Source organism: Esox lucius, chromosome 6 (assembly GCF_011004845.1).
Source record: "Esox lucius isolate fEsoLuc1 chromosome 6, fEsoLuc1.pri, whole genome shotgun sequence".
Lineage (NCBI taxonomy): Eukaryota > Metazoa > Chordata > Actinopteri > Esociformes > Esocidae > Esox > Esox lucius.
In genome coordinates, this window is record NC_047574.1 from 31,343,290 (window position 1) to 31,356,991 (window position 13,702).

The following is a 13,702-nucleotide window of genomic DNA, read 5'->3' on the forward strand; positions in this document are numbered from 1 at the left end:
TTTTCCTAAACTAGCAAACCCACTTTTAAAACTAAAACTAAACTGAATTTGAAAACAAAAAGTCAAAATGAAATAAAAATAAAAACTAATAAAAATTGCAAAACTATAACCTTAGTGCAAACAATCAAGTGTCTACTAAAAACTCATCTCTACAGCACGGTTTATGATTAGGTGTAGCCTGGCCCAGGGGCGTGAAGGTGACCAGAAGGCTTGATACTGTCCACCCTTGCTGTCTTGCCAGGTGGGCTCTTGTCACCACTGGGATGCCCTCCCTCCAATGCATTTTCAGGAAGGAGTCACTGGCCTGTTTTCTCTCTGTTGGGCAATTGTGCAATTGGGCTGTACTCTGCTGGCACCCCTCATTCATGGTGGTTGTGGTTGGTGGGTGTCCCTTTGGTTGATGCCTGGCAATGTGGGTTGATTGATTTCCTGCCTGTTGGGCCCTGTCCAGGGCCTCCCCGGGTAGGGCCACAGTGTCGCCGGACCCCCCATGTCTCAGTCCCAAGGTCTTACGCTGCCATACTATTGTGCTGGGGGATTGGGTCAGTTCTCCTTCCCCACCAAGTTCTATAAATCGTTGTTGATATGAGGAATGCATTTTCTAAATTTTCCCAGTCTCCTCCCGTTTTATACTTTAGGAGGACATGAGGTCCTGCTCCACACCGGCGGAATACCTGGTTTGGGGGGCCCGTTGCTGTTTTGTCCTTGTCCATCTGGTCATACTAATGACCTAGTCTAAATTTAAATAGACTCTGGATTTAGCCCACATGCATTTATAAATTATTCCAATTGGACGTTTAATATCTCTCCAGGCACAGCCAGAAGAGGACTGGTCACCCCTCTGAGCCTGGGTCCTCTCTAGGTTTCGTCCTAAATTTAGGCCTTCTTAGGGAGTTTTTCCTAGCCACTGAAATTCAACACTACTGTTTGCTCCTTGGGGTTTAAGGCCGGGTGTTTCTGTTAAGCACTTTATAAATACATTTGATTGATGTTAGGTGGGACAACCCATGATTTGTGGAGGCAAGGCCATAATTGCAATTCAAATACCTCTAAATTGGTATGGGAGAATAATAGATTTTTTCTATTAACTTAAGTTATAAAATCTATAACATATTAGGAAATTGACTATGAGTGGAGTTTGGCTGACGGAAACTCTCCCCCAGCTCGGAAGTCTGTGCGGCAGTCAACCAGCGAGCATACGCGAAAGACCAACCTGCGGCTGCAAGAAAGACAGGATGCCCCACGACGGCGGAGAGGAGCCCATCATGACCGACCCCTGACCCAGGAGGAGTTGCTGGCTGAGGCAAAAATAACTGCCCAAATAAACCTCCGATCACTGGGTAAGACTTAAAGGAAATTCTTAATAGTCACTAATTGCCCTGTAAATTCAGGATAATAACTTGTAATCTGTTCCATGAAAACATGAAATTAGTTTGAATAGAAAATATAGCAAAATGAATAGGAAATACAGCTCCGGAAAAATTTAAGAGAACACTTTCTTTCCATTCCAATAAAGTTGAAATGGAATGTTTTGAGTTAGGAAACGAACCGTTCAGTTTGCAGTGGTCTCTTTAATGTAACCATTCTGTTCCACACTCAAAACTTTCCTTTTTGACTTTTTTGGAAAGGAAAGAAAAAGATGCAGTGGTCTAAAAAAAGACTGCTGTACAGTCACTGACAAGGTTAGAAAATGATCTGTAATTGACATGGTGATGTGAGGAAATGTCCACTGAATATTAGACCATGTATCTTTCCAAAAACATATTGTATACTGAGGCCTAATTCATGACTAGTAAGCATATAGGAATTAATTTTCCACATGAAATATACAGAGGGGAGAAAAAGTATTTGATACACTGACGAATTTGCAAAATTCATGGGTGACATGTAGAAGTTTGTAATTTTTTATCAAAGGTACTCTTCAACTGAGTGACGGAATCTAAAACGAAAATCCAGAAAATCATATTGTAAGATTTTTAAGTAATTAACTTGCATTTTATTGCATGGCATAAGTATTTGATACATCAGAAAAGCACAACTTAATATTTGGTACAGAAACCTTTTTTACAGAGATCATACATTTCCTGTAGTTCTTGACCTGGTTTGCACACACTGCAGCATGGATTTTCATCCACTCCTCCATACTGACCTTCTCCAGATCCTTCAGGTTTCAGAGCTGTCCCTGGCCAATACGGACTTTCAGCGCCTTCCAAAGATGTTCTATTGGGTTCAGGTCTGGAGACTGGCTAGGCCACTCCAGGACCTTGAGATGCTTCTTAAGGAGCTCCTTAGTTGCCCTGGCTGTGTGTTTCGGGTCGTTGTCATCCTGGAAGACCCAGCTACAACCCATCTTCAATGCTCTTACTGAGGGAAGGAGGTTGTTGGCCAAGATCTTGCGATACATGGCCCCATCCATCCTCCCTTCAATACGGTGCAGTCGTCCTGTCCCTGTTGCAGAAAAGCATCCCCAAAGAATGATGTTTCACCTCCATGCTTCACGGTTGGGATGGTGTTCTTGGGGTTGTACTCATCCTTCTTCTACCACCAAACACGGCGAGTGGAGTTTAGACCAAAAAGCTCTGTCTCATCAGACCACATTACCTTCTCCCATTCCTCTTCTGGATCATCCAGACGGTCATTGGCAAACTTCAGACGGGCCTGGACATGCGCTGGCTTGAGCAGGGGGACCTTGCGTGTGCTTCAGGATTTTAATCCATGACGGCGTAGTGTGTTACTAATGGTTTTCTTTGAGACTGTGGTCCCAGCTCTCTTCAGGTCATTGACCAGTCCTGCCGTGTAGTTCTGAGCTGATCCCTCACCTTCCTCATGATCGTTGATGCCTCACGAGGTGAGATCTTGCATGGAGCCCCAGACCGAGGGAGATTGACCATCATCTTAAACTTCTTCCATTTTCTAATAATTGCGCCAACAGTTGTTGCCTTCTGACCAAGCTGCTTGCCCATTGTCCTGTAGCACATCCCAGCCTTGTGCAGTTCTACAATTTTATCCCTGACACAGCTCTCTGGTCTTGGCCATTGTGGAGAGGTTGGAGTCTGACTGGTGCAGTTAATACAGGTAATGAGTGGAGAACAGGAGGGCTTCTTAAAGAAAAACTAACAGTTCTGTGAGAGCCGGAATTCTTACTGGTTGGTAGGCAATAAAATGCCAATGTATTATTTAAAAATCATACAATGTGATTTTCTCGATTTTGGTTTTACATTCCGTCTCACCCAGTGTAAGTGTACATACGATAAAAATTACAGACCTCTACATGCTTTGTAAGTAGGAAAATATGAAAAATTGTCAGTGTATCAAATACTTGTTCTATCCACTGTACATCTCTAGAAAAGATTAAGATACCACTTTTTTCCAGAGCTGTATATGCCCACATTTCACAAAAGCTGGGACAGGGCTAACAAAAGACTGGAAAGGTGGGACAAGGCCAGAAAACTATATGGGATGGCCATGAGCTTCAGGCCCTAAGGCAGAACTGCATTCTGTAGTGGGCATCACTGCATGGGCTCAAGAACACTTCGGAAAATCATTGTCTGTGAACACAGTATGTGCAAGTTTAAACTCTACCATGCAAAGAATTAACCATACATAAACAAGATCTAGTAACGCTGCTGCCATCTCTGGACCCGAGCTCATTTAAGATTGACTGAGGTGAAGTGAGAAATTATTCTGTGGTCTGACGCTTCAAAATGTGAAATAATTTTTGGGAATCATGGTCACAGGATCCTTTGGGCTAAAGAGGACAGGGACCATCCAGCTTCTTATCTCAGTGTACTATTCAAAAGCCTGCATCTATTATGGTATGGGGGTGCATTAGTGCACACGGCACGGGTGACTTGTACATTTGTGAAGGCTCCATTAAGACTGAACAATATATATATAGGTTTTGGAGCAACATACTGTATATGTTAAAGTAGTGGTACTGAAAATCTGTAACTCGAAGCTAGTTCCACTCTATTCAGGGACTTATTTGGACCTGGGGCACTAGGTGGGTGCAATTAATGATAAGAGAATAGAAAATTACCTGGCTCCGGGACTTGTAGGATTTGAATATCTCTGCTTCAAAGGATAATTTAAATTGTAATGTTAGGTTGCTCTTTAACCTGACAATAGTATATGGGCGAAGGTAAACTAATCTATGGTTCAGTTTCCTTTAAACCGCAATCACAATAATTTTTAGCCACCGTTATTAAAGATCAGAGACGGTGTGAGCATGTTTTCTCTCATGAATGCCTGAAATCATGTATATATTTGTTGAAGTATTTCCGCATAATTTTCCCAGAAATCTCGCCTCTCACTGGTTTGACGTCAGTTCACTCTTAAGACCCAAATGTTATCTGTTATTCAGCTCATCTAGAAAATTGGCCTTCATCCGAACAGTTGAGTTGACATGCCATTATTTTAATTATATACAAAAATTAATTAAACTAAGTGTATCTGATTTAGCATAAATGCAGAAAAGTGAAAACCGCTAGGTGCTTGTCTAAACTTGCCCTGGTAATGTTTTTCGATTACTGGGCTGGAACACAAAGCAAACAGCATGTACTGACGGCTAAATAATATCCAAGCCAGCTTGCTTCTTTATCCACTGAAAGTTAGCTAGTTAACCAAATTTGTCAATAGTTTTTGCCAGTTATAGAAGTGGTTCTAGAAGTATGATGTTATTCTAGGCAGCCAACATTGTCTTTGCTGGAAAGCTGATGTGGTTAGAAGCTGACAATAGTAGCAAACATTGAGAACTATGCCTGCTGGTTTGATGTGTAAAATCATAGTCTATAGCCATAGACTGCTCGGTCTGTAACACTAGCCACATTAACACACACAGGGCATTTACTAACTGCAGTATGAGATTAGCTATGTTGTGTTTTAGCTTTAACTTTACTTAATTATTTAACAGAACAATTGCTGCATCAGTGTTGCAGTGTAATGCATATTGCTCCTTGTGTTCCATCCATTGTGGATGGGCAGCTGCACCAATGTTTGCACCAATGTTTTTGCACGGCGTCCATCAGCCTCACTTTTAGCAGATTTGCTTGCTTTTGTTTTAATCTGTATTTGCTTAGGTTCCGTTACATTCTGAACTTCCATTATTTTTTAAATAATATTGGCTAGCGTTTCTCACTGCTTGATTAAAAATAATTCAGCCTCACCTCTGTTTGTTACTTCAAACGCATCACTTCCTGTGCGCAGGAAAATATATTCCTGCCACTGCAAGAACCAACTACTTTTGTCCTTAGCAGTATACAGAGGTTTTTGCCGGACCGCTTAGGCAGAGCCGGCCAAGAAGAGCAAATGTTTCTTGCTGTTAAATTCTGTCCATTTTTAATCAAGCAACAAAATAAATGCAACCGGCATCTTTATTCAGCATGAGTCCAAGATGTTGATCTTCCATAGTTCTTCCATGTTCTCCAGTAATTACAAGGTTAAGTCTTTTATGCCAATACACATAGGTGGCAGTGAGTGGTCATAGCCAACCATCACACAGTCCATTATCCTACAAAATACCCTTGTATGGTATGTTCCAACCTATGGTCCATGGGCCTCTTCATAGAGCCTATGAAAGTCACATGGACAACTCCTATCAGGAGGTATGGACTGGATGTATGGATAGGATGTGTTGGGCTGATCAGTAACGGGCATCACATCTTCTCTATTGTCCTTGGTTCAGAGTTAGTCAGCACTTATGTGTTAAGTTTCTCATGCCCATATCCTATCATTGCTGAGTGAATGACTGAGTGAGTGCTTTTTGGGGTAATATAGGCTAGATCGAAACCCCCTGGGCAGTGAAAGAGTAGGGGTTTCCACGATTCTCTCGTCTTTTAACTTGGTGAAAAAGCCAGTTATCTTCACCTATATTGATAGTTATTGTATCAATGTCATTCATGAATGAAGGAAGCTAGTAAGCCTATTACTGGCTAATAAGCTATTAAAACGGCCAGTGGCAAAAGCCATACATTTCTAAGATGCAATAAAGGGTAACACGAAATTAAAAGGGTAATCACTGTGGACTACACAGACAATTCAATAAACAGAACTCACTGTCATGTTGTTGGAACCATTCTGGGTCAACAGATGCTTAGTGACATGAAACATGAATCCTGGTGGATATATCCAAGTGATGAGGGCTATGCTAAACTGTAGCCATAACTGGATGCATAGTTGGTAAAAATATTTTAAAGAGTCTGGTGTTCAGTCGTTTCAAAATTGCTGTCATGACCCAACATATGCACTCTGCCATTAGCCTGCCCATTTTAGACCAGGCATCAGGGTCCATGGACTAATTTTTCCGCTCAGTGTTTATGATCATGTTCTCACTGTAGCCTATTGTTCTTGTTTATAGCGTATAGCATAGTGTTTATTAATTGACAATTTTCTGAATGTTTTTCTTTTAAAGAGAACTATGAGCGTCTTGAGGCTGATAAGAAAAAACAGGTCCATAAGAAGCAGCGATTTGAGGGCCCCACCATCCGCTACCACTCTGTCCTCATGCCCCTGGTGCCTCACTCCATCTTAAAGGAGGAAAATGTGGACGTGGAAGGGTAAGGAGATAAAATGTCCACAACCCTAAAAATCTGTTTTTAGTTTGCTTCTGCATTTGTTTTTAAATATACAGAAGTCATAGATTGTTAAAATGAACACTGGTTCTCCCCACCATATCTGAGTAATGGAAATTATAAAACATTTGTATTTCTCTATTTTAACCTTAGAACAAGTTACAGGAAGTTGTACCCACATGAACAAACATAGCATCTAATCACAGTAAACATTAAGTTAAGCGACCCATTATCTTTAATCATGCTTGGATGAGATATTAGAAATTTTCTCTCTCATTTCTACTATCCCATTCTTAATTATGCCCCCAAATATGTTTCTCATATATGAATTGCCTGTTCACAGAACGCAACTCCACATATTTTTTTGTTATTAAACACAGAGGAGCATTTATTCCTTTATGTAAGAGTTGTGTGCGTGAGCCCTGTGAGTGCATGCGAGTGAACACTGTACATTATTGTAACTGCTTTGTTGTATACGTTTTCAGTCTTTTTGTGTGAATATTTTGAGTGAAATGGGAAAGCCCTGTACCATAAATGGGCAATTTCCAGTAATTAAGTGCTCAAACTCTAGCGTAGTAAAACATTTGAAATGCAATGCAGTTGGAAAATGCACGTGAGTGTTTTTAGGGCGAGGATTATCTACCTGATAACACTAAATTTTACTGAATTGTCTCAATTCAGTCAGACTCACATTAACAGAAAGTGGAGCTGGTTCATGTGTGAATAATGTATGCAGCTTTTTTCGAGAAGTAACACATTTTTATTATTATTAAACATTTAACAAGGAACACAGACTAAGACCAAGGTCTCTCTTACAGCTGGGCTCTGCATATACATACAGGTTTAAAAAGAGTGGGGGGAAAAACAGAGTACTGACAAAACAAGACATTGAGTTTAGGTGTGATCACAGATGGCACAAAACAAGTAAAACATTTAGATTGTTACAATACTCTAACCACCCTCCAGGGGGACTCTCCACCCTGGTATCTCAATCCAAATTAGTGATCAAAGAATAAAGCGATATGACAGTGTTTCCTACAGGATTTTATGTTAGCAGCAGGAACACCCATTTTATTTTTCATTGCATTGTATTTACAGCAATAAACTGTTGTCCTAAGAACTGACCCTTATATAATGGGACATGACCATAAGGCAGGGTGTTATACTAACCTTTTGGTTCACCAGATGAAACTAAGATTTTTAGCCAAAATATGTTTTCCCCAATTACAGTATGAAACACACATGAGGATGCACTGTAGGTTTCATGTAGTCCAAATAACAGGTAATGCATCAAGATCTTGTGACCTGTGTCAAAGAAAAATATACAGATGGAACAAGAGGTGAAATTGCCCCTTTAAGGGCAGGGCGTTAGGATGGTAATGGAGCCAACATCATATTGGCTTTTTGCACTTTCAGATCTTCCTACTAGAGCCACTTGTTAGCCTGTATCTGATTGACACTTGTGACCTGACATTGTTGCTACAGATTAAATTAAAACCAAAACCACCAAGCATGTGAACCAATGGAACCTCTAGAAGACCTGGAATGAATGTAACAGTTCTCATGATCTGCAGATACAAAACACAATCCACATATATTTCACTACCCATAAATAAACTCCTTTCTACTTGTACATCAAAGCAAGGATTTGAATATATGGAAAATGTTTGCAATTATCCCTCACACCTTTGAATGGTAAATTCACTATTTGCCATTCACGTTATATTTGTGGATTCCTATTTGTTTGTAACATTTTGACTAAAATTTTACTCATGTTTTACACTACATAAAAATCTACAATTGCACAAATTCTACAAACAGATACATCATGATCTTTCAATAGGAAACACAGTCCACAAATGTAGTTCGGAATCTTCAAACACATTTAAAAATCACAAATAAATACTTTATGATTTGTAAATATGACGTGATCCGCAGTCGGAATTCACAATATGCTGTGTGACATTGACATTTGAGTTTGTGGAACATATCATATAACATATCATATCATACCTGTGTCGCCCACCACACAAGGTGGGCGACACAGGTTTAGGGAAGAGAGGAGATCCCGCGCCCTGGCATCCGAAATGCTCGTTCTCATCAGGCTTGTGTCCGAGGTGAAAATTATTTGTTTTATTAGTTTGCTAACTAATGTAGTCATGCAAACAAACGACTGGTACCTTCAAAGTACGTTCCTATGGTGATCTCCTTCCTGCTATAGGGGCATACACTCTAAAATAGTTAGTTTTGCACACTGAGAGAACGAGTTGTTCCGAGCACGGTGCTCACATGGAGAACTATTTTTTTCGAATGCGGTATGGACGTCTGTGCTTCTCGTATAGCTCGTCTGCATAGAGCGTTTTGGTGGCTCCGATTACTATGACAATGCAATCTGTGTTCCACAAATCGCATGCAAAAAATGTATCATTCAAAGTGCTGTTTCACACTGCCTTTTTGCTGCCACTATGCATACTTTAAATATTGGTAGCTCATCTGACAGCTGGTTTTTAACTGGGTCATACTCCATTTATATAGTGAGCTAGTATGCCAGTATCGGGACTGATTGGGACATTCTACGTCGTCATAAAATTAAACATTGTGTTCAACTGACTAACATTTTGTATTAAGTGTATTTCCACCACAAATAGCATCTATGAACTATTACTGGCTAACTGTATTAGCCAGGAATAGGCCTACTAGTATCTACTTACTACTTGGAATAGTCATAAGAATTAAACAGTTGCTAGCGAGACTGAAGAAAATTTACACTGACAAAGCTATTTCATTTCATTTCGCAAAACAATGCTTGCTTTTCTTTCATTCATGAATTACATTGATACAATTGGGTTAGGGTTTTCCGTCTAGTGAAAAGACTAGAGAATCGTGGAAACCCCTCTCTTATTGCACTAGGGGTTGTCTATATCAGTATTTTTCAACCCTGCTCCTGGATGCACCCCGCCCTGCATATTTTAGATCTCTCCCTGCTCTATCACACCTGATTTAAATGATCAGCTCATTATCAAGTCCTTGATAAGCTATATCAGTGGGGAGAACAAGTATTTGATACACTGCCGATTTTGCAGGTTTTCCCACTTACAAAGCATGTAGATGTCTGTCATTTGTCAATGACCATCTGGATGATCCAGGGGAGGAATGGGAGAAGGTCATGTGGTCTGATGAGAGCTTTTTGGTCTAAACTCCACTCGCTGTGTTTGGAGGAAGAAGAAGGATGAGTACAACCCCAAGAACACCATTCCAACCGTGAAGCATGGAGGTGGAAACATCATTCTTTGGGGACATGACGACTGCACCGTATTGAGGGGAGGATGGATGGGGCCATGTATCGCGAGATCTTGGCCAACAACCTCTTTCCCTCAGTAAGAGCATTGAAGATGGGTCGTGGCTTGGTCTTCCAGCATGACAACGACCCGAAACACACAGCCGGGGCAACTAATGAGTGGCTCCGTAAGAAGTATCTCAAGGTCCTGGAGTGGCCTAGCCAGTCTCCAGACCTGAACCCAATAGAACATCTTTGGAGGGAGCTGAAAGTCTGTATTGCCCAGGGACAGCTCTGAAACCTGATGGATCTGGAGAAGGTCAGTATGGAGGAGTGGATGAAAATCCATGCTGCAGTGTGTGCAAACCAGGTCAAGAACTACAGGAAACGTATGATCTCTGTAAAAAAGGTTTCTGTACCAAATATTAAGTTGTGCTTTTCTGATGTATCAAATACTTATGTCATGCAATAAAATGCAAGTTAATTACTTAAAAATCTTACAATATGATTTTCTGGATTTTCGTTTTAGATTCCGTCACTCACAGTTGAAGAGTACCTTTGATAAAAAATTACAAACTTCTACATGTCACCCATGAATTTTGCAAATTCGTCAGTTTATCAAATACTTTTTCTACCCTCTGTATATTTCATGTGGAAAATGAATTCCTATATGCTTACTAGTCATGAATTAGGCCTCAGTATACAAGATGTTTTTGGAAAGATAGAAACCTGAAGGATCTGGAGACGGTCTGTATTGAGGAGTGGGCCAAAATTCCTGCTGCAGTGTGTGAAAACTTCAAGAACAAGAACTACAGGAAACGTATGATCTCTGTAATTGCAAACAAAGGTTTCTGTACCAAATATTAAGTTCTGCTTTTCTGATGTATCAAATGCTTATATCATGCAGTAAAATGCAAATTAATTACTTAAATCATACAATGTGATTTTCTGGATTTTTGTTTTAGATTCTGTCACTCACAGTTGAAGAGTACCTATGATATAAATTAAAGTCTTCTGTAAAACCTGCACAATCGGCTGTGTATCAAATACTTGTTCTCCCCGATGTATGTTTCGGCAGAGAGAAATCTAAAACATGCAGGCCGGGGTGCCTCAAGGAGCAGGGTTGAAAAACACTAGTCTATATTACCCCAAAAGTTATACACGGATGCGTACTTACAAAACCCACCAGAAATAGTCACAATATAACCATAAACAGTTTTATTTTAGGCTTACTATAACCTAGGTACTGAAGCTTGTAGCCAGCAAGGTATGTCCTGAACAAATCCTAATGCATAATTTTTGTTTGTGGCGAGGATCAAACCCTGGTTGCCTACATGGCAATCCGCATCTCTAACCACTACGCTATTTGACTTATAATTGGTAGTCAGACAGTCACTCACTCAACCCACTCAGCAAAAGACACATGCTCTTCTTTGCCGACTCCGCTTTTTTTGGTCCCTTGTCAGTTAACTGAATGTTTTGTCACATTTTCTTAACATGTAAAGCTAAAAGTTTCTTTTTTTTTTCTTTGTGAAGGTTAGACCAGGATACACCACAGCCTGTTGTTCCTGTGGCACCAATGCTTTCCCAGCAACCCATGGGAGGTCTTTTCTCCCGCACATACATCACCTTTAGTGACGAGGAGGCCTTTGAAGCTGCCTTCCCCCAGGCAATGCAGTCTGGCACCCAGTCCCCAACCCAGGAAGTGTGTCCTGTCACCCACAAAGCTGCATTGTACAGAGACCCTGTTACTGACATCCCCTATGCAAATACACGAGCCTTTCGCATTATTCGTGAAGCCTACCGCAAATATGTGGCAGCTCATGGATTCCCCAACTCTTCAGGGGGTTTTGCTGTCGTTGATGCTTCGGGTCCGAAAGGCGCTCGCCAGAAAATGGTAAAGCAGAGCTCCGTTGTAACATAGAGGTTTATATCAGTCTCTCAACTCATCTGGATGAGTGTTTCTTAGAATTTTGAGCACCTTGTCTTTTGAAATGTTTAATTCCAATGATTTATTTTGCAACAATATGACCACCCCACCACAGATTTCCATCCCGGTTCCTGGAAAGCTACTTATCCTTTAGGTTTTCACTAACCCTAATCAAATACATCTAAATATAATAATTGTTAATTAGCTAAATAAGGTTAGTTACAGTTGTGGCCACCCTTGCACTTTCTTCTAGTAACGCACATTGTTAAAAAAAATAAGTTGACATTTAAAAGTATTTGGTCTCCATAATTCTTTATTTCACTTCAACTTGGTTGCAGTCAGTCTTTTAGCTGCAATAACTGCTTCATTTAGCTATGGAAGAACTGTACTGGCAGTTTGGCCCAGTATTGTGCAATCTGCTTCAATTCTCACACGTTATGGGTGCCTCCCAACTACTGTTTTCAAATCTCTCCAAAGGTTTGAGGTTGGTTGCACTTGCATGGGCCTTAAACTTCTTTAATGTTACGTATCATCAAAACGGATACTCAGGATACTCATGAATGAGATCATCCATCCTTGACTCTTGTTTGACCTTTTCTCCATGATCATTGTGGAACTCAGTGACACAAACAGGATAATTGCTTATTTTCTCTATTCAAATTTATTGAATTATGGATTTTCATATTGCAGATAACTCACCACAGAAGTTTGTTTTCAAAGAAAAGCAGAATCTTGAAATCTAATTATTTCTAACTACTTCTAGGAGTTGCCTGTAATATTTTCCAGTCCATTTTAGCAAGTTAACTGAGATTTTTTTTTTTACTGCAAACCAGAAAAATACATACCAAAACATTTTAGAATTTCAACAATTTGCTCATAGAAAATGTGTATTATTTGAATAAAGTATGCAAATACTCTTTGAGCAAAAAAATAATACCCACTTTGGTTTTGAGAAGACTACGGTGGGTTTTCTAACTTTTTGACCTGGCATTGACAGGATCAAAATGAACAGTGAGAGAACAGGTGACAAGGAACCCCTATAACTAAATGCTGCCACCACAATACTTGAAAATAGAGAGGATTAACAGCATTGCATTAATTCTGGGAATATTCAAATCCCAGTTTGTATCCTTAAATACCTTTACTAATTACATGAAACAAGTAATGGCATTGATGCTAACCACACATTCTTTTTTTTAAATAAGCAAACTGTAATATCGGGGTGTCTTTTGACCTTTGAAATTGTTTTACAATTGCTTTGTCATTGTTATTAAGACATTTGTAATTTTTTGTAAAATAAAATATTTTGAAATCATCTGTCTCAAATTTCAGACAAGTTTGTCTTATAGAGGTGTAGGGTGGAGAGTGGTACTGAATCCTGCTCGTCAGTGCGGAGAGGCACATATGTGAGGTATGATAGTGGGGCAGCTGGGTAGCCTACTGGTTAAAGATGATCAAAAAACACTTTTAGGCCCTTTATTATTTACCTGGCCATTTGTCATCATTCCAGATTTTGTAGATCAGTTGCATGAGTATTTAGGTATACAGCTCATGAGTGATGAATTATATCCATCATAGTTTCAATAGACACAAAGCATGTATCCCATGACCTCTATATTCCTAGTAATGAAATTCTTGATTTAGAAAATTTATTTTGGGTCAGTATTGTATACAGTACCGTTCAAAAGTTTGGGGTCACTTAAAATTCCTTCAACATTTTGTCTGTTTAAATAACATCAAATTAATCAAACTGTAGACATTGTCATTGTTGGAAATGACTATTGTAGCTGGAAACTTTTTTACAGAATATCTACTTATTGTACTGAGGCAGGAACTGTCACTCTGGAATTGCCAAGTAACTGAAAAACAGACTGATGAGTTTGTACTGATCCCTTCACAGAACAGCACAAACTGGCGCTAACCATA

The 13,702-nt window shown here is 39.8% G+C and overlaps 1 protein-coding gene across 1 annotated transcript in view; it reads left to right on the top strand.

The window, feature by feature from the left end:
* Positions 1–13,091, top strand: part of vps72a (vacuolar protein sorting 72 homolog a) — a 33,422-nt gene extending 20,331 nt beyond the window's left edge. Inside the window, exons 4-6 of the mRNA XM_010903946.5 lie at positions 1,164–1,340; positions 6,410–6,554; positions 11,383–13,091. Of these exons, the coding sequence (XP_010902248.2) occupies positions 1,164–1,340; positions 6,410–6,554; positions 11,383–11,770 (710 nt within the window). The 3' untranslated portion in view covers positions 11,771–13,091. The remainder of the gene's footprint in view (positions 1–1,163; positions 1,341–6,409; positions 6,555–11,382) is intronic.
* The last annotated feature ends 611 nt before the right edge of the window (positions 13,092–13,702 follow it).